At 39.8% G+C, this 18,782-nt stretch overlaps 1 protein-coding gene across 4 annotated transcripts in view; it reads right to left on the reverse strand.

The window, feature by feature from the left end:
* The window catches only part of waca (WW domain containing adaptor with coiled-coil a), a 57,245-nt gene that overhangs the window by 17,442 nt on the left and 21,021 nt on the right, over positions 1-18,782 (reverse strand). For 3 of the 4 annotated variants that reach the window (XM_015354020.2, XM_015354019.2, XM_006634088.3), the window contains exons 5-7: positions 1,632-1,747; positions 1,424-1,539; positions 697-1,008 (exon numbers count right to left, since the gene is read on the reverse strand). In XM_015354020.2, the coding sequence (XP_015209506.2) occupies positions 697-1,008; positions 1,424-1,539; positions 1,632-1,747 (544 nt within the window). The remainder of the gene's footprint in view (positions 1-696; positions 1,009-1,423; positions 1,540-1,631; positions 1,748-18,782) is intronic. The other variant, XM_006634089.3, reaches the window with a different exon arrangement.

Raw genomic sequence — 18,782 nt, forward strand, 5'->3', positions numbered from 1 at the left:
CTCTCTGTGAAGAACCCAGTACCTTTCCACCTACATTTGAGTTTCTAGCATTCTAATTTCAAGACAAAATGGAAAAACCTTCATCCGTGGTTAAACAAGCATGATTAAAGACTGATGGGACAGCTACACAACTAACATCACAATTTTCAAGAGCAAATAAAAAATAATTCCACTTAAAGCAAGGTTTTAGAACAACTTTCTAATTCATGAAGGGTGACTGAACCAACCAACTAGTTTGCTACAACTGGACAAACTTGCAGGGAATCAAACAGTTCATGCTACAGGTCTAAAAAAAAAACAATCTTCTTAAATAAGCACCTTTTCTATGAACTGTTGAAACAGCACTGTTGCGTGCATTCATCATATTCTTTCCTTCTTTTACGCAGTAACTAGTTTATTCAGGGCAAAAGAACTTGCTGACATTTCAACGGACTTTGGGGGAAATTTACAAACAAGTGAGCAACCAAACCCTTATATGCATTCGGCAACAAGCTGCCGAACACCCTGTAGTGGCTTAAAACCTTGAAATACCGACATTTTAAATATCATTTTGACTGCATCTCGGAAGGTAAAATTCTCAGTATGGGTTTGAACACACAAAAAATCATGCTAAGCTAGTCTATCCAAGTGAAAAATCATCCACTGCATTGTTATGCCTTAATATAAAGCATTTTCAGAAGTCATCTTTATACATACCTCTGTTTTCAGTTTTCAGTACTGGAGTAGGTAAGGAGAATGTTGGTAGTTTCAATAAAACAGCAGCTCCATTTGCAGCAAAGGATTTGTTTGGCTGGCGGCCAGGTTGTTGAGTAAAAGCATTAGAAGGAATAGCGCTTGGGGCAGCAGCTGCTGGGTGAACCACTGTTTTGCTGGTATTCTGTACTGGAGCAGCACTACTGTGAGTCTCTACTCTGGTCACTCGGTAGTCTCTGTCACTGTGTCTGCTTGTCAGGGGCAAAATACTCTGAGGGTGCGCATTACTGGCCTCACTGGAATGCTTCTCTTCCACTTTAGTTCACATTCACAGTGACGTTGCATTGAAAATAAAGGGGAAACATTACCATTAGGACGGTATTTAACCGGCGAAAGGCCTAGCAAAAGTAACATGCCATCTACTGCTGACTTATTTTTCCCTATTAAAATGCACGTCTTACATGGTGCTACTGTTGTACTGGATGCTTCAGATGTCTACTATTTTAGACATAATGGACAGAAATCTCAACACACTGACAAGAGATGTGCAAAGCCTACCTGTAATCAATAACAGTAGCATCCACTAATTAGCAAGGCTACTTTTACAGATGCCAATTCCAATAATTCAGCTACTCGGAAAACAAATAACATCTACAAACAATGTTTTCCCACTTGTACAGTAACTGCTCAGCGTCACACACCAGTTCACCAGTTAACACTCGATACTTACTTGCAGTGGAAAACCCACTCGTAGCTGTAGCCTGCATTGCCTCCCGTCTGTAATCCCTGTCTTTCGGGAAACTGTTAACGACTGCCATCTTACTGGCTTCCTTTTGTCTCTGCTCTCTGAAACATCAAGACAGAAGCAGATACCGCATCAATTTAATACTCCAAAATCAAACGTATGGCATAAAAATACATATAGAAAAATGATGTACCTCTCCAGCCACTCTTTGGGTTTCTCCCACTGTGAAACCTCTGTTCTGCAGTTGTAATAGTATTTCTTCCCAGAAGAGCTAATGTGTTCAGACCAATCGTCTGCAGGTTCATAAGGCTGTAAAAATAAAGCACTTGGTTACAGATGACTAAACAAACAGAGTTACAATTGGGGATAAAAGAAGCTTGAAGCTGGTACACTCAGTATGCTTTGAATCGGGGTAACACTTTTATGAAGTTTGGGGGAAAAAAGAGATTTGAATCATTTACATGTACTTATACAAACAACCACAGAGAAAAGTCATGCTCTAAAATCAAAAGGGAATTAGGTGACAGCTGAAGATACACCTTGACAAAAGGGAGCATTATATCAATGTTAGAGATAGTACAGACAAAAGCTTCCTAAACATAAAAAGGAATCTTTAATTTTAAAATGGAAAAGGTACAGAACAACAGCTATCCTACTGCTGCTAAGGGCTCATTTACATATACTAAGATGAATAAACTGAAGAATAACCTTATTACCAATTCACAACCTGTAAATCTGCATTAAAAGATATATTGTAAACTATTTTACAGTTTGCTCCCTGAAGACAAGTTCTCTCAAAAGTACACAAATTTGAAGGATTTTGCAATACTTTTATGTTAATCTCCAATTAAAATACTGTTCTCAAAGGGTAAAACAATGTTTCAAATCTTTCGGCAACTGTTAAGTTTGAGTTGACAATATAATTTGTGAAAGACATTTACAGAATATTTAAAAATGTTATGTCAATTATAAACACTGTACAGACAATCTCACAGTTTTATCAGCTCCAACACAGTTCACAGAACAAACATGTGCAGATCTCCAGCTATGCTACAGGGAGCTCTGTAACTCTAAATGATGCACACCAGTCACAAATGGCAAATACAGGCCAAATCGTCTCTGTACATGTGTGCTCATATACCATAGCAGTGGACTACCTACCAAAAAATCTTTGGATTTAACCTGTAATTTTAGAATACCGCTCCATATACCTTCCTAAAAAATAGCAGACAGGTTCTGTTTATAAGGGTCACTTGAACTGACAACTGAAAATAACCGGTTTCTTATGTTAAGACAAACAAAGAACATCAATTCTGTAACAATTCTGGAAGTTTTTCCACATAAAACCCCGAATGATTAATTTAACAGCTTAACTATTTCCCCCAAAAAAATACAAATGCTTAAAAGGCTGTTCTTGATACTTATGGAAGAATCCACAATGAAAAGTCATCATTTTCAAAAACCTCAAACAGAACCACCTTTACAACATTCTAGAAACCATCAATTTTTTGGAAGGCTTGAGACGCTCGAGTACTTTTCACTGCACAATTCACACTGTATAATTTCTGTACACTGCACAGAATTCACCGCATAAGACCTATGTCAGTTTATTCAAATGTATTAGCCAATCTACCAACCTGCTCTAAAACTTAAACTTAAAGAATTGCATAGCTGTGCACTAATAAGGCAATAATGGAATTTTGGCCATCTGTTTCAATTACCACGACTTTATTCAGTTGACATTTTTACCCAAAGCAACTTATACTTCCTCCCATCTTGTACTGGAGCCGTGTGAGTGAAGCACCTTGGTCAAGGGTATGACAGGAATCCCCCACCCACCCCCCAGCCTTGAATCTGAGCCCACTCTTTTCCACACTGTGGCCCCACACCACGGACAACCTCTTACAGGCTACAGGCTTTATTGAATTTAGAACCTCAGCACGCAAGTGAAATTGAATCACTTCAAGATGTCAGTAGAGCACTTCATAAAGGCTAAAGGCTGAAGGGGCTGCTGTTTCATGTGGCATTTTCACATCATCACCATGCCTTCAATCAAAAAACATTCAACAGAAATCAGCTGTCTCTCTGCTCAGCCAGAATCTTGCTGAAACAAGCTCACATTCATATACAAGTACAACGAGAGAAATGAAGACCAAGACAGGTTACCCGTTGACTCGTATTAACCTTTAAAGGCCTGGAGCACGTCTGCAGGAATCTTCAAACCTGTTCATAATTTGCTTAATTTACAGATTGAACATTTTACTCAGATTCCTGTTAAACTCTATAAGGAGTAGATCCTATAAATAAGGAGAAAATCAAACACTTGTTTTCTCAAAAAGTATGTAAATCAATTACATTATTAATGACATTTTAATTTTGGTGATATTTATAAGGCTTGGGATAAAACAATGCTGCCAATCTACAATCTGCTTCTTCCACAAAAGAAAGCAAAAGGTATGAAACAGCCACTTTCATAAAACTTCACATCTCTGTTAGAATGCAGAAGAGGAGTCCAAAAATACTACAAGCCAGTGGTTCCTCAGAGCAGTGTTTCTCAATCACCAGCCCAGGGACGGCAGGTGTGTGCAAGATTGAATTCAAGAAATTCAGGAGAAAGTGGCTCACGTTTATTCAATTGAAAAAAGTTGTCAGTTTCACAAAATTTAATTCACTGCTCAAAGTAAATGGACGTGCTACCCAGTTAGCTTCCTTCTAGAGTGTTAAGTGCAGAAAAATAATCTATCCCCAATCCTCTGCACACATTTTGTACAACTTGCCATAATTATTTGCCTCACATACAAGAAGCGGCACGCTAACCGATCAACGACCTGCTTATCCATCCATCTGACCAGTTAAGGTCAAGTTTGATTAAAGATGTTTCTCCGCTGTTAGTTCCATCTTGGTAGATAACATAGCTTCACTATTACAGAAAGCACCACAGACATTTAAATACTAAGTATCAAACATTATTAATTTGCTGAAGTTAAAATTAGGACATTGCTGAATGTATTTATCCAGTTATTTCATAGCTACAGATTGTGTAACATGCCACACATCTAATAATAAGTGTGTTTCAGGTATGTGCGACTCAGTCTCATGTAGAATGCAGTGCGTGGTGGAATATACAGAATGTTAAAAAATGACGATACACATCTCTGCATGCAGTTTAGTCAGGTACATGTCAGAGTACTTCTACTTCGGTACAACGTGCACGGTCTATTTAAGGTGGTCAACTAATTTTAAACATTTCACTAGGAGTCAACAGATGAGAAAACTGTGCAAAAGCACTGACCACCTTACCTGTACTGAACACGGTGAGATTCAGATAGCTCAATCTGTGGAACCACAGCTTGCACACTTTCATTTCATGTATATTTACATGCAGGCCAGCCCAATTAAAAGGTTATGTAAACAAATGTAAATAAAAAGGCACATCATGACAATTCTGAAACACAGCCAACTGGTATCTGGCATCAGAAATGTTGAGAAGCTCTGCTTTAAACTGCCCAGTTAATTGTTTCATGTAGTTGGCGAACAGCTAATTGAATTCCATACTTTTCAACATCCAGGCTGCCTCGAGGCCTGATTTCCTCTAGTCTTGCAAGCTAAGCAGCAACAGGCTGGCTCCGCTGTTCAAGTGAAAGGGGACACTTGTTCCTATGGACTAGGAATTCCAAACCCAGCTAGTGTCTAGGCGACAGGGGTGTGGGAGGTTCCACGTTCTAGATGGATTGATCACCTAATGTCTGGTAATCAAAGATGGCAAAAAAAATGCCTTAGTGAGCCGATAAGTCCATAGACTCCATTCAAAATCCTCAATGGCACTGAATAAAATCAGCTGTGAACCACAAACCAAAAGATAAAGAGGAAACTTGTAAAAAACAAGAACAGGAGGCACTTTTTAACAGAAAATGTTTTATCATCTGAAATCTTATTTTGATTGCATGTACTACAAATGCCCAGTATCTATACCACCATATACCTTGCTACTTGTACAGTTATAAATTGTATTCTTTGACTGCACAGTTAACATTCTAAACAATGTGTTCAGTAAAAAATGGATTAGTTGGTGTAATGTATTGTTAATGTTTACTGTAAAGATCATGCAAATTTCTCCACATAACTGCTTTATAATACATTTAAAAAAAGCTTGCATAAAGGAGTGCAGGTAATTCTTACTTGTTATAGCAATTTATCACGCCAAACTAGTCTAAAGACACCAAAACGTAACAGGTCTACGTCTAGTTACAAGCACTTGCAATGAATGAGACTTACATTTTTAAAGGGAGTTTAGTGTTGTTTTTACCAATTTGCACCTATGAGTGTAAATTTCATAACCAACTTTGTGCATCTATTGAGGCATTTACTTCTAAAAGGAGACGCACACCCAAGATCAATGAGTTGCTATCTAACAGAAGTTGATCAGAAAGTTAAAGTAGGATGTATATTCTAAATTAAATTACATCATGCATCAAACTGTCAAGATATCAGCCCAAAACGTTATGCAAAACAGTTAATTTATCAATACATTTAACACAGGGTTCGATAGCATTTTTAAACTAGAAGTGTAGCCATTTCTCCATTCACCAGCAATACCACCAGTAATTTCATGTCGATTAGCATATGAAAAGTACAACTTTTGCAAACTCTAAATGCCACAGTCTTGGTTAGCATTGACTAAGTGTAAAAATATAACCAGAGTATCAGTCTTCTATAGCAATAATAAATCTAGTGTACTGCAAGTACAAATTTGAGCTTTCAAATGAGAAGAGTACAGGCATGCATTGTAATGAGCAGAAATGCCCTGGGCTGCTAACTGGTATTTCACCTCTGCATAACTTAAGTGTAAGAACATGCTTTCCCCCCTGTAAGATTGCTCGGTTAGCCAATTGAAAACCAAAAGGCTCATTCAGCTCTTATTTTAAATAAAGCCAGGGTATTGGGTTCAACAAGGCTGGGCAGCCGCCCACAGCCTTATGCTATTTAAGCTATATTCTGTATTGGACTATGGATAATGAAAGTGTAGTGATTATATTTTATTATTCTAATAATTCAATAAGTCTTGTGCATGCTGAAAGCAATAGGTATTCTTGCACAGAATGAGAAAACAACACTTATAAAATGTACATATCAGCATCTAAAAAAGGACTGATACCCTTCTTATCTAATACCATTACCATTTAGCGAATACCATTGGCCGTCAGGTTTTGAGAATCAGTTCATGGCTGGGAAAACAATTACAGCCGGCCTATAGCACTAAAACACGGTTTATCATAACCCACTGGCACAAGAAAAATGTGGCAAAACCAGGGTGCCACAATACAATAACAGCTAAGCAGGACGACTCAGGTATTCCTATTAGCAGGGAGATACATCAGCAATACACAGATGTGTACACATCGCAGTTTTACACGTTACATTTTCTTTAATATGTGAAACAGTGCCCTGGTTTACTGTGTGCAGGACAGCAAACAGCCCTCATCTCTCACTTCCGACAAGTACCAAAACATTTCCTACTACTACTCAAGAGACAACACGTCCGATTAAAATGACATCTTTCATTGTTAATATTGGAAACAGACCAAACAGATGGAACTAAGAAAGTTTAGGTTGCAACAAAGGTCTATAAATGACTGAATTGCCAAATTTTACATCAAAACAGGAAATCACATTTCAAATAAGAACGGATTAAGCCTCAAAGAGGCAGCACAACTTGGTTATATTACTAGATAATCCAATTTATGCACCAGTACAAAATATACCCCCTACCAGTAACAAGCAGTGTCAACACAGTACATAGAGAAGACTCAAAATAATTTTAAATAAATCCACTTTTCATCACAAATATGAAGGAAATAAAGTTACAATAGACACTTAATTGCACAGCCAGAGAACTGTGTGGTCATTTGGAAAACAGAATGCACATACAAAAGAATGCCAACTGACCATTCATCAAGAGAAGGCTGGTAATTTTTCTTTCCCAGTGTTTGGAAATACTTTTATGTATTCAGGTTTTGTCAAAACGTTAAAGCAACTGCTACAAAGAATTTCCTGAATGTTTTCCATCTGTGATAAACGCTGATGTCCAGTGTGTAATGCTGAATATTACAAAATGTCATGCCATGTCAATTTTATTAAACAAAAGCAAAACTATATAGCCCACAATCTCGACAAACACCGCAAAAAACGTGAAAATTTAGGCACTTGTGGAAAACATTAAATATTTCCTGTTTGTGCATCAGACCTGCAATCCTGCAACATTAAAATTTACATGCCTTTTACGTAAAAGGTTCACCCTCACTTAACGTAGTGTGATGCTGATAATCACAAGTCTCAAATTGTGGTGAAATGATTTATCAGCAGTTGAAGAGCATCCTTAAAAGTGTCGAGCAGCTACTTCCATGGTTTCCACATCTATTCACTGGCAATTAAAACAACCCTTCAACTATTCATCCACTAAACACCCTGTTTCCCAACCATTAACACGGGAGACTCCCGTTTAAACGCAAACTCCCACTTGTTCAGGTTTGGCAAATTACACCTTCACTCCTTTCTATTTAATAGTAACAAGAATTCCTTACGCTTATAAAGAGCTTTTCTGGACACTCCACTCAAAGCGCTGTACAGGTAATGGGGACTCCCCACCACCACCACCAGTGTGCAGCCCCACCTGGATGATGCTCCGTCTGCTCACACACACCAGCTCTCAGTGGGGAGGAGGACAGAATGATGAAGCCAATTCAGAGATGGAGATTATTAGGAAGCCATAACTGGTAAAAGCCAATGGGAAATTTGGCCAGGACGCCGGAGTTACACCCCTACTCTTTCCGAGAAATGCCCTGGGATTTTTAATGACCACAGAGAGTCAGGACATCTGTTTTACGTCTCATTCAAAAGATGACGTCTTTTTACAGAATAGTGCCCCCGTCACTACATTGGGACATTAGGACCCACACAGACCACAGGGTGAGCGCCCCCCCCTGCTGGATCCACTAACACCTTAACCTTAGTTTTTGCCAGGAGGTATCCCATTCAGGTACTAACCAGGCTCACACCTACTTAGAGCTTCAGTAGATTGCCAGTTGTGAGTCAGGGTAATATGGCTGCTGGCAACATAAGTTCCAATGTCAACACAAGAGACTCACACATTCCTGATCTAATTATCACAGGGCACCCAAAACAAATACAATACACTGGATGGGGATTTGCATTCATCTAAAATGTGTGCATGACCACTGTGATCACATCTGTTGCTAACTGAGTCCCTGCTCTTTTATCAATGTCCCTTACATTTATCAGTCATGAATCCAGGGATATTGGGGGATATGAGACTACTTCTTGTTTGGAAGATCTCTGTTGTCACACTGGAATAAATTCCACTCAAGCACACTGTTTCTATTCTCAAAATATATTTTCTACATCACACGTCTGCTGTATTAAATAATTACACATTTTTGTAGCTACAGGACTGCCGGCATCGTCAGAAGCTTCATATTTTGATAGGTTTGTTTAAGCCTATATTTTGATAGGTTTGTTTTCTTGTGCGGGCCGACCCAAGCTGAGTTTCCGTTTCCACTGCAGCTGAGAGGGCTCTGAGCCAGCTTGGGGCTGCTTCTGGAGCTGGTCAAATGTTTGGATGCCTCAGGGATGTCTGCTTGCCTTTACACTGCTCTGGCAACCTCAAAGCACCCCATCTGAATGCGGCTCATTTTTCACTGTCATTCCGAAGGAATCTGCCAGGCTGACTTTCTCAATGCTTTGGAGGATTTTGAATACTATTATCAGTTCCCCTCTTATAATCTTCACTGACAGGCAGAAGCTGCTGAATCGTTTTAGTCTTGAATAGTGTGGGGGCATTCCCTAAAGCACCTGAATATATGTGGAAGCCGTTCTCTGGAACAATTCAAGAGCATCAGCAACTTTTCTATAACATGGTGACCATGATGCATATTAATAACAATAACAGATCAGCCTAGTGATCCATAGATGTATATTGATCATATGATCACAAATACAAATTGCTTGGTTGGAAATGTACAGCACTACCTCAAGTTTATTAAATTCACCCCTAACTGCTTTAAAGGGGAACTGCAGTCCCAATTTCACCGACCAGTTATTAAATCCAGGTAACAAAATAAAAGTGTTGACGTTAAATTTTTTTTTACAAATTCTGAATTAAGCACAAATTTATGAACTTCGTGAAAGTACTGAAAGCGGCCATGTTGACGCAGCTTTTGTTCCCTTCCTGCTCACTAGTCCCTGTAATGACTCATGTCATGTGATGCACAAGCAAAAAGAGGTTGTGCAGCTGACATTTCACCACAGAATTGTTCCAGTGCCATCTGCATGCAGTCACTACGGCTCAGAATCGAAAGCAATATCGGATTAAAAGAGAGGTATTCATAAGCCTGCTCGTTTACAATGTCATGGGGTCGCAACACGTCACCGGAAGTTTTGTCGCCTTGTTCTGAACCGCAGAACATGGCGCTGCACATACCTGGAAATGTAGTCTATTTTGGGATGTAAATAAGAGGTTCTACAAGTTACGGTGTGCATTTTACTGTTAGTGCAGTATGAAATGCACTCACCGCCGATTCCTTCTAACCCCTCAATATGAAAACAGCATTGCAGTTGCCCTTTAAAAGGTGAAGAGCTTCTAGAAATGATCTAAATGAGATGTCGCTCTATGCTGGCTTCATGGTTGACCACAACAGAGAATATTTAGAATATATTTTTTTACACCACACTTGCCAAGCCGACAGAATACAGTGGTCTTATAAAGTAGATGGTATTTCCTGTCCTATTAATTCCGGTCCACTGGAAAATAAACCCTTTCAAACTTGCCTGACGTTCTGAGCTAGAGAAATGACAGCAGCCCTAGTGTAGACCATCATGTGACAGGAGTCACTGGTTTCATTTAGAGGTCTCGCCGCGGTCAGCTACGGGGTTCCTGGGGTTGCACTCATCGCCATGGGAACACGGGAAACGCGCTTCTGGGCAGTTCTGCATACAGGCTCATGTTATGCACTGAAGTTCTGCACAAATCCATCCTCCATTTCCAATTTAAGTACTAATGAGTTGATCAAACAAGGCACTGCATATAGAAAAAAAATAACGCATGCTGCCAACATTTACACAAACATTTCCTGCACATTTTTAAATGTTATAGAAAACCTACATTCAAAATTACTTCATATATGTATTGAAAGTATTGACTTTAAAAGCTTCAAATCAAAATGGTTAAAGCAGTAAAGACAACTGCAAATAGGCAATCAGGCTGGAATGCCATCAAGAGCAAACAAAATGCAGCTTTGAGATTACAGAAGTCAAGACAGAACTCAGATTCAGAACCAACCAAGGAAACCCACAGATAAAAACGCATATGAAGACAAAAGTGTACATTTCTCCAGTGAAGGCAAACGCGTAACTAGGGGATGCCCTATTTAAATGTTCAGTCACAAGCTTCTCAGATTTACTGTAATAATCTGAGCAAGCTGCAGCAGAGCAAGAACGGGGGAATGTGCTCTGCAGTTCATACAACATTGTGCCACAGTACCACAGAAAATCAACCGGTAACCATTGCACAAGTAACTGATGTGCAATAAGAACCATAGCTAGCATACACTCAGCCTCCAAACAAAAAACTTACAATTCGAATGATCTCTTTGTGAAAAGGCACATCATAAAATATCACTGGTTGGTTCTTAAAAACTGAAAAGAGAATCCAGAGTTTTCACCATGAACCTGTCAAGCATAATAGCAAAATAGATGCTAATATTTTGCATCAGCAGCCATATCACTCTGCAACTCACATCTGGCAACAAACTGAAGCTCAGCAGGTGTGAGCCTGGTCAGTACCTGGACGGGAGATCTCCTGGGAAAAACTAAGGTTGTTGCTGGAAGAGGCGTTAGTGGGATCAGCAGGGGGTGCTCACCCTGCAGTCTGTGTGGGTCCTAGTGCCCCAGTATAGTGACAGGGACACTATACTGTAAACAGGCGCCGTCCTTCAGATAAGACGTAAAACCGAGGTCCTAACCCTCTGTGGTCATTAAAAATCCCAGGGCGTTTCTCGAAAAGAGTAGGGGGTGTAACCCCGGTGTCCTGGCCAAATTTCCCATTGGCCTTTACCAATCATGGCCTCCTAATCCCCATCTATGAATTGGCTTCATCACTCTGCTCTCCTCCCCACTGAGAGCTGGTGTGGGGAGCGTTCTGGCGCACTATGGCTGCCGTTGCATCATCCAGGTGGGGCTGCACATTGGTGGTGGTGGAGGGGAGTCCCCATTACCTGTAAAGCGCTTTGAGGGAAGTGTGCAGAACAGCGCTATATAAGTATAAGCAATTATAATGATTATTATACTTAAATCTATTGCATATTTGTGTAGAAGAGCATTTAGTATTAATGTAATCATTGAGACTTCCTCCTGAAATGTTTTATACACTCATCTTCCAATGATGACCTTATGAACCCACTGTATTGGAGGAAATGCTGTTACTGGCACATGGCACTTGTTGGAACAATTGTTAATGGTGCTCCATTATTGCTGTTTAACAAATGAACTGCTGAATGGTAAATTTGTAGAAATAGCTAGAATATCATAAAGCTGGACAAATAAAATAAGCAGTATCTAAGAAATTATGAATAGGACAGGAACAACATCAATCCAACTATTAATTGAAGCGAGTAAGGACAATCATTATCAAATCAATCCATAATGGAGAGAGAGCACAAGAAGGAAAAACCACAACTGAGATTGCAGGTAAGCACGGCTCAGCTCATTCCCAGAATAACAGGGCTACCTTAAATGCAAAATTAAAAGACATCCTCAAGCACTACTCACACACATTTCTAAGTTATTGCGGAAGTCAATAGGAGCAAAGCTTTCTATTCAAACCAACCTTTAAGCCAAATGAAAATTGCCTACAGATTTCTACAAATGACATTTGCCTGTTGTGGCACTGTACCATCTCAAAAAAACTTGTCGGAACTACAAGGCATAACCTGTTCACTCCAAGAGTGAGGACTAGAAGACGATCAACCTAGAGTGCGCCAGAGGGAGGAAAAGCACCCATCTGACAAGATATGAGCCGAGTGAGGCCCAGAGTACACTTGATTACTGGCCTTCCCCACAGTATTGGCCCAACAGGCCAAGCCCTGCGTGTCCGATACAGGCTTCATCCCGGAGTAAGGGAAAGCAAGACACAGGAAGCAGCACATGCAACCCCCCACAACCATCTCCCCTGGGAAGACCTGATCAGTTGAGAAATGCCCATCTGTTTCTTGGAAATGTTCCCCACATTTCCAGTTAACCCAGGTAACATACAAACCACCTCGGGATACTGAATAAAACGCTTTAAGACACTCATGGATAGTAAAGGCATTAACGTTAACAAGCAGGTGCACCATCTGATCCAAATGCCATGGCTCTTCATTTGCACACAGCTACGATGAACACTGAAAAAAGAGAAGAGATGCTCTACAGCATGCAAGTTTGGCTCTCAACACCATTTACATTCTACAGCTTGCTGAAAAGGGGATTAACAAGCGAATGACGCACGTGTCTCGATCAAGAAAAATTTACCGAGCATCAAAACCTTTTCACTATGCACACTTTTCTTCCTAAAAACTGGCATAATTAGGCATTTTCATAGTTTTGGTACCACAGGAGTATGATACTTTTGATTTATGTACATCAGACCAGCTGAGGGGAGGGTCAAAGTATAACTGTCTGGACTGGTGTATCTAGCTACAACAAAATCCCGCTTGTAACGGTCATGCACCTTACCGTACGGTGCTACATCGAAGTCCTGGGAATGATATTTTCCTGACAATTCTGTGAATTTGTTGCATTAATAAAGGATAACTTTCGTACTGTGTACACTTCAGTTTCTGGAACCGTCAAGGGCACTTTTTTTTTTATGCTCACGCTTTCAAGTTATACTCCACGGGAGGAAAAATGTAATTGCCTGCATTAAAAACGCAGATCAATAAACATCTTAATAGGGACCATAACCTTCTCTCCCACCATAGCTAAGTAAAAGCACTGTCAACTGAATAACAAATACATCTGTAGAGAGCAGAACCAAGGCTGCTGTATAAAATCACTTCTCGAAAGTCTTAAACCTTCAAATACTACTAATAACCCCTTTCACACTCACCCACTTCATCTTGACTGGGCTGTCCAGGTAAAGCTCAGATCAACTGAGCTGCTTTTATTCTGAAAGTGGGAGCTTAGCAACTGAGGACACATGTAATAATGAACATGTGGGCAACTGTACCCAAATGCTACCAGGTAAAAATACTGCAGTGTCCATATATCTGCTATAGATATTTTTCATGGCTTTGAATCTTTCTCTTGTAGCCAGAATCATTCAGACTCGTATATTGTTTTCATTGTTACAGCATTGCCGACAACGACCTTATAGCACGTTATTCATTATTGCAGCGCTGCCTTTTAAACGTGTTAACCGTCCTCAAAAATGATTTCCAAACGGCTAAAGCAGATGAGTCTGACGGCTTACTCTTGCAGCTCCTGGTTATTAAAGCACTGCTCTGAGGCTGCCAAGTGTTTATTTGCTGAAACTGAGGCTGTACTGTCAACACGACGTGAGAGCATCAGTAGAAACAACGGAGCTACTTACATTTAAGTTTACAGATGTCTCAGTTTATTGGAAACCTTTTGGAACGTAAAAGGTGACCCAGAACTAAAAAGGAATTTGTAGGCAGCCCCACATGACAAAAACATGTGGAATGGGTTATGGTAATAATGCAAGCTCATTTTAAATGACATTTATGCACGCACGAGCAAATACATGTCCATCACCCAGATTACTGAACTGCACGTACAACGCAAGACTCGAGGACACCTGACAACCTATGCAGTGGCCCTGGCCCTTTCTTGTTAATGAACGTTTGGAAGTAACCTCTTGAACGAAGGCCCACCGACACACTCTCCCCTTGTTTACTTGCTGGTCTGCTTTCCACACAGGTCACCGCTATCTCCTGAACATCTCAGCAATTCTGAACAGAACTGTACTTCAAGAGCACAACCAACCGGGTCTCACCCACAAGCAAACAACCTGTACAAAACAGTTCATAGAGTTTGGGATTAATGAGAACACAGCATTCCTACGTGACACGATGTTCCTCGGTTTTTTCCTCAGCAAAAGCTCTGTTTACCAGAACAGGCAACCTACCTCCTAATTAAGAAAATCACCATTGCTGTATTTTACCCAAAAGTAGATTATCAATAATATTAACCTAGCCATGACCTGGTTATTAAATTGAACAAGCCAAAACACCATTCAAATATAAACATCTTGCTCTTTGATAGCTACTTGTTCATAACATCCACTAAACAAAGAGCAAACAGTTTTTAGCTTCATTTTTTGTTTTATTTACGCCACAAAGAAACATTTCAAGCTGCACAAGTAGTCCAAGCCTTAATCCTTAAGCAGTTGATGTGGGCTACACTGCATCAAATTCATCCGCAGACATCTGATAATCTGTATACTGATATGTTGCTCTGTTCATACTTCAAAGTGCTATAATCCTCTAAAACTAAAATCTGAATGTGCTGAGCCATATAAACCCAGTCCTGAAGCAGACCTTCATTTAAAGCCTGACTTGATATTCTCTGTCTCTATACTGGTTCAACTCGCATGGAAGTTTAAGGACAAGCATTCAGTTAACAGTAAAAGAACTGCTTCTCTGCATGCCACTTGAAGAACCATAAAGGCTCCTGGCAAATGTCAACCAATTTAATCTCAGATTACAGTCCCATAATTAACACGGATTTAGAAGTATTTATGTTCTGAACATATGCAAACCATTAATAATGAAAATCTCATTAACATTCATGCTCACAATACCTATACGAGCAAGAATAACTGCTTCCCAAGCAAAAATAAAAACTTTAATACTACACAACTGCAGCGCAGCCAAACAAAAAACAGCCTGCATACTGAAATTAGCTCAAAAGGTGAATGTTAAGCCACATGCCACACAGAACCCAAAAGAGAGAGACATTCTCATTAGCATTTTTCAATGAATTTACATGCTTTAGAAGTGGTTTGCGTTGACTTAATAAATCCAAGCTGTTAACCATGCAGAACTTCACAGGTATGACGTGCAACGATGTTTCCTATTTAGTGGTAACTTGCAGCAATTGCGTCTCAGTTAATAATCAGAAAGTAACGTGTAAGAAAGTGTAAGTACTTCACACATTGGGCAGTTGGCTACTACGTCACCAGTAACTGCACACTAATAAATCGCATACACAACGGTGCAGATATACATTTTACCTCATCAGAAGCCAATGCTTGCACAAACTCTGATGCCTGTATGCAGTTAGAAGAAAAACTTAACTGCAACCTAAAGACTATAGGACTATCATTCAATCAGCAGTACACAGGAGTTGTGTGATCTAGAAGTAATTTAATTTAAATTGTTAACAGCAATTCAGAAACTCACAACAGGCACGCTCATCGCGCATTTTACATTAACAAAATCTGTATCCACTTTTAAGTGAGAAATTTAAAAAAAATCAAACCAAGATGAACTTCTAAAGGGAAAATTGTGAAAGCCACAGTTAAGCATTAGACGTGTCGCCGACTGTAAATTAAAGTCGGGTTTTAAGAAGTAGTGATATAAAGTGAAGCACCATCTATAGTTTCAAAGTAAATATTGAGAAGATAACTTCGGCCTACATTCATGTACAGATGCCAAGTCGTTTAACCTACCAATATTTTCATGTTTATGTCAATATTATTTTGTCTAAGCTTCTAATATTAGCTGAAATTCAGACCAGCTTTTCTGTCCAGTATGAACACACCAAGCCACCCTCAATCACAAAAGAGTAAACATCTGACCTAAGAAACAACCTAAATTTGAAGCAGCCAAAGTTATGTTTCAGAAAGGGGTCTTGGACAAGATGAAGAACTGGAGCAGGCTAAAGCTTCAAAGGCAAATTAACCGAAGCCAAAACTGAGAGCCACTGAACCTCTTTGTCAAGAGCATGAAGAGATAAGGGAGGAATGGGCCCAACCCTAACTGTAAAAGCAGCTCAGAAAAGGGTCCTTTTTTCTTCCATGGACCATTACCATATGGCAAACCTACCCCCTGGAAAGAATAAAAATGCAGGTTATATTTCCAAGTTCCTGCAACAGAACACCAGCATCGGTAAAATCCTATTAAAAGACAAAATCAGTAAGTGTGTGTGAGCAGGAGAAGTCCTAAAGCAGGAGTAACCCTGAGGCTGAACCCAGTATTGAGGAAGGAAGAGCACATCAAAGCAGATTTACAAGCTAGAACACTAATAAAAATAAATCAGCCTAAAAATCTACAGCACTAATTATCCTTGGATAACATCACCTTTTTTAAACCAACCAAAATGCTTAACATCCTCCCAAGACTAAACCCCCACTTTGTGGAACAACTTCGACTGTTAAATACCAGCTTCTTCAAAAGAGAGCAGATCGCAGAAGACCATTCCAACAGCAATCAGAAGCAAGACATCATGATTCAAATACTTTGCTTTTCTAATTAGCCAGTAAAGGTAGTTATCAATAGGTGTGAACTCCCACACAAAAACAATCGCACAATGATTCTTGTTTAAATAATTGTAATAAACATCAGCTAAACTAAATTAAAGCTTTTTAAAGTTGTCCAAGTTAATGTAAACTAAGACCACACAATTACCTTCTGCCTTTTAACTCAAAGAAAAATTTTGATTACAACATATCCTTATCTAGGTTTTTTTTGCCAATTACAGATATTTATTAGTATTATTTTCAATGGTAAGCTTGATTTATTTTTCTATTTGCACTGAATTTATTTTAAAATAATTTGTAAATGTTTTCCCCACAGTAGGCTGTTCTAGGTTTTCTATTTTCGATTTTAAACAGTGTACAGACTAAGACAGCGACATTCTCTAGATTCAGCAATGGGGAAATGAGGAGATGAGGTCTGGCTGGAAGAACAGTGAAACAGGGACCAGACAGCTGGTTGGGTCTCACCCAGGCCATGCTGTGAACTTGCCAGTTGCTGATGGGCCCCAAGCATGCTGTCTCTTTATGGCTTGAAACGGTTTTGTGTAAAACCCTTTAATAGAAAATCTCCAAAGCGTTTTTTTTGTTTTGGTACACTTGCAGACAGCAGGGCATAGAGGTCCTGACAGGACGGTGTCTCTCTGGACCTACGCTGAATACACCCAGACTGAACATTCTGATGTTAGGTTGCCGAACAATTGTTGTACAGGAGGAGTGAAGGTTTTATTAGGTACATAAAAATACCCGATTTACACATTTTCCAAGGATGAGGTGCAAGATTCACAGAAGAATAATCGTCACCATGACTCGAGAGCTCAAAGAAAAAAATATGGTAAAACCTATAAGGGCAGTTTTCATTTGCCTGAGGAGAACATTGCAGTCGGTGCACCTATGTGGCCGAGATGCATTTTTTTTAGCAGCTGCACGAGTCACATCTGGCTCTTTAGGAGCCTGGAGAAGCTCAGGCCAGTGTCCACTCAATCCTGCAGTCTGTCATTGCTCACTGAAAATCTTCCCTCCCTCCCCCTTGCAGGTGGCAAGAAGCCCAGATTCAGAGTTCAGTTTTTCTTACTGTGAAGTTCTGACAGGCCATAAAGGGTTAAAGTGAGAACCGAGAGCTTCAGAAATTAGGTGGTATGTACTCTTGAGATGCATTAAACCAAAAATGTTCAGATTCACGTTGCGGGAATTGGGGCCTAACGAGGATTTAGTTTTACTGTCACAACTATCATTTTTGGATGCACCAGAATACAGTGCTGTTCATGGTGCACTCAAAACAGGTCTTCATGTGCATGTCCTCGTCAAGATTCAAGATTTTTCATTTGCCATATACAACAAGTGTTGTTACTGTACCCAGTAACATTAGAGAAAAATAATAGGCACAAATGACAAAAAGGCATGGACAATAAATTTAGACAGTAGACGTTATAAGACAGCCAAGACAGGACATAGTACAAACAGTGCAGGTGCTAATTTGAGCTGTTTATGATGCGGACTGCTTGGGGGAAGAATGTTTCTGAATGGTCAGTGTTCTGATACTGCGATACCTCCTACCAGAACCCAGGGGTGAAAACAGATCGTGGCAAGGGTGAATTGGGTCCCGAAGTACAGCTCGAGCCCAGTTGTGACAGCGGTCGAAATATCAACAATCAACAGCAGAGATTTAAATTACTGTTTTTCCACATTAGCAAGCTATAGCACCTACAATCGTAGATACTAAAATCATCTCCAGTGAAGCTCCCAAATAAAAGTAACCAGCTCATGGGGACACAGACAGCTACACATCTCTGAGAC

This window comes from Lepisosteus oculatus, chromosome 6, assembly GCF_040954835.1.
Source record: "Lepisosteus oculatus isolate fLepOcu1 chromosome 6, fLepOcu1.hap2, whole genome shotgun sequence".
In the NCBI taxonomy this organism is placed as follows: domain Eukaryota; kingdom Metazoa; phylum Chordata; class Actinopteri; order Semionotiformes; family Lepisosteidae; genus Lepisosteus; species Lepisosteus oculatus.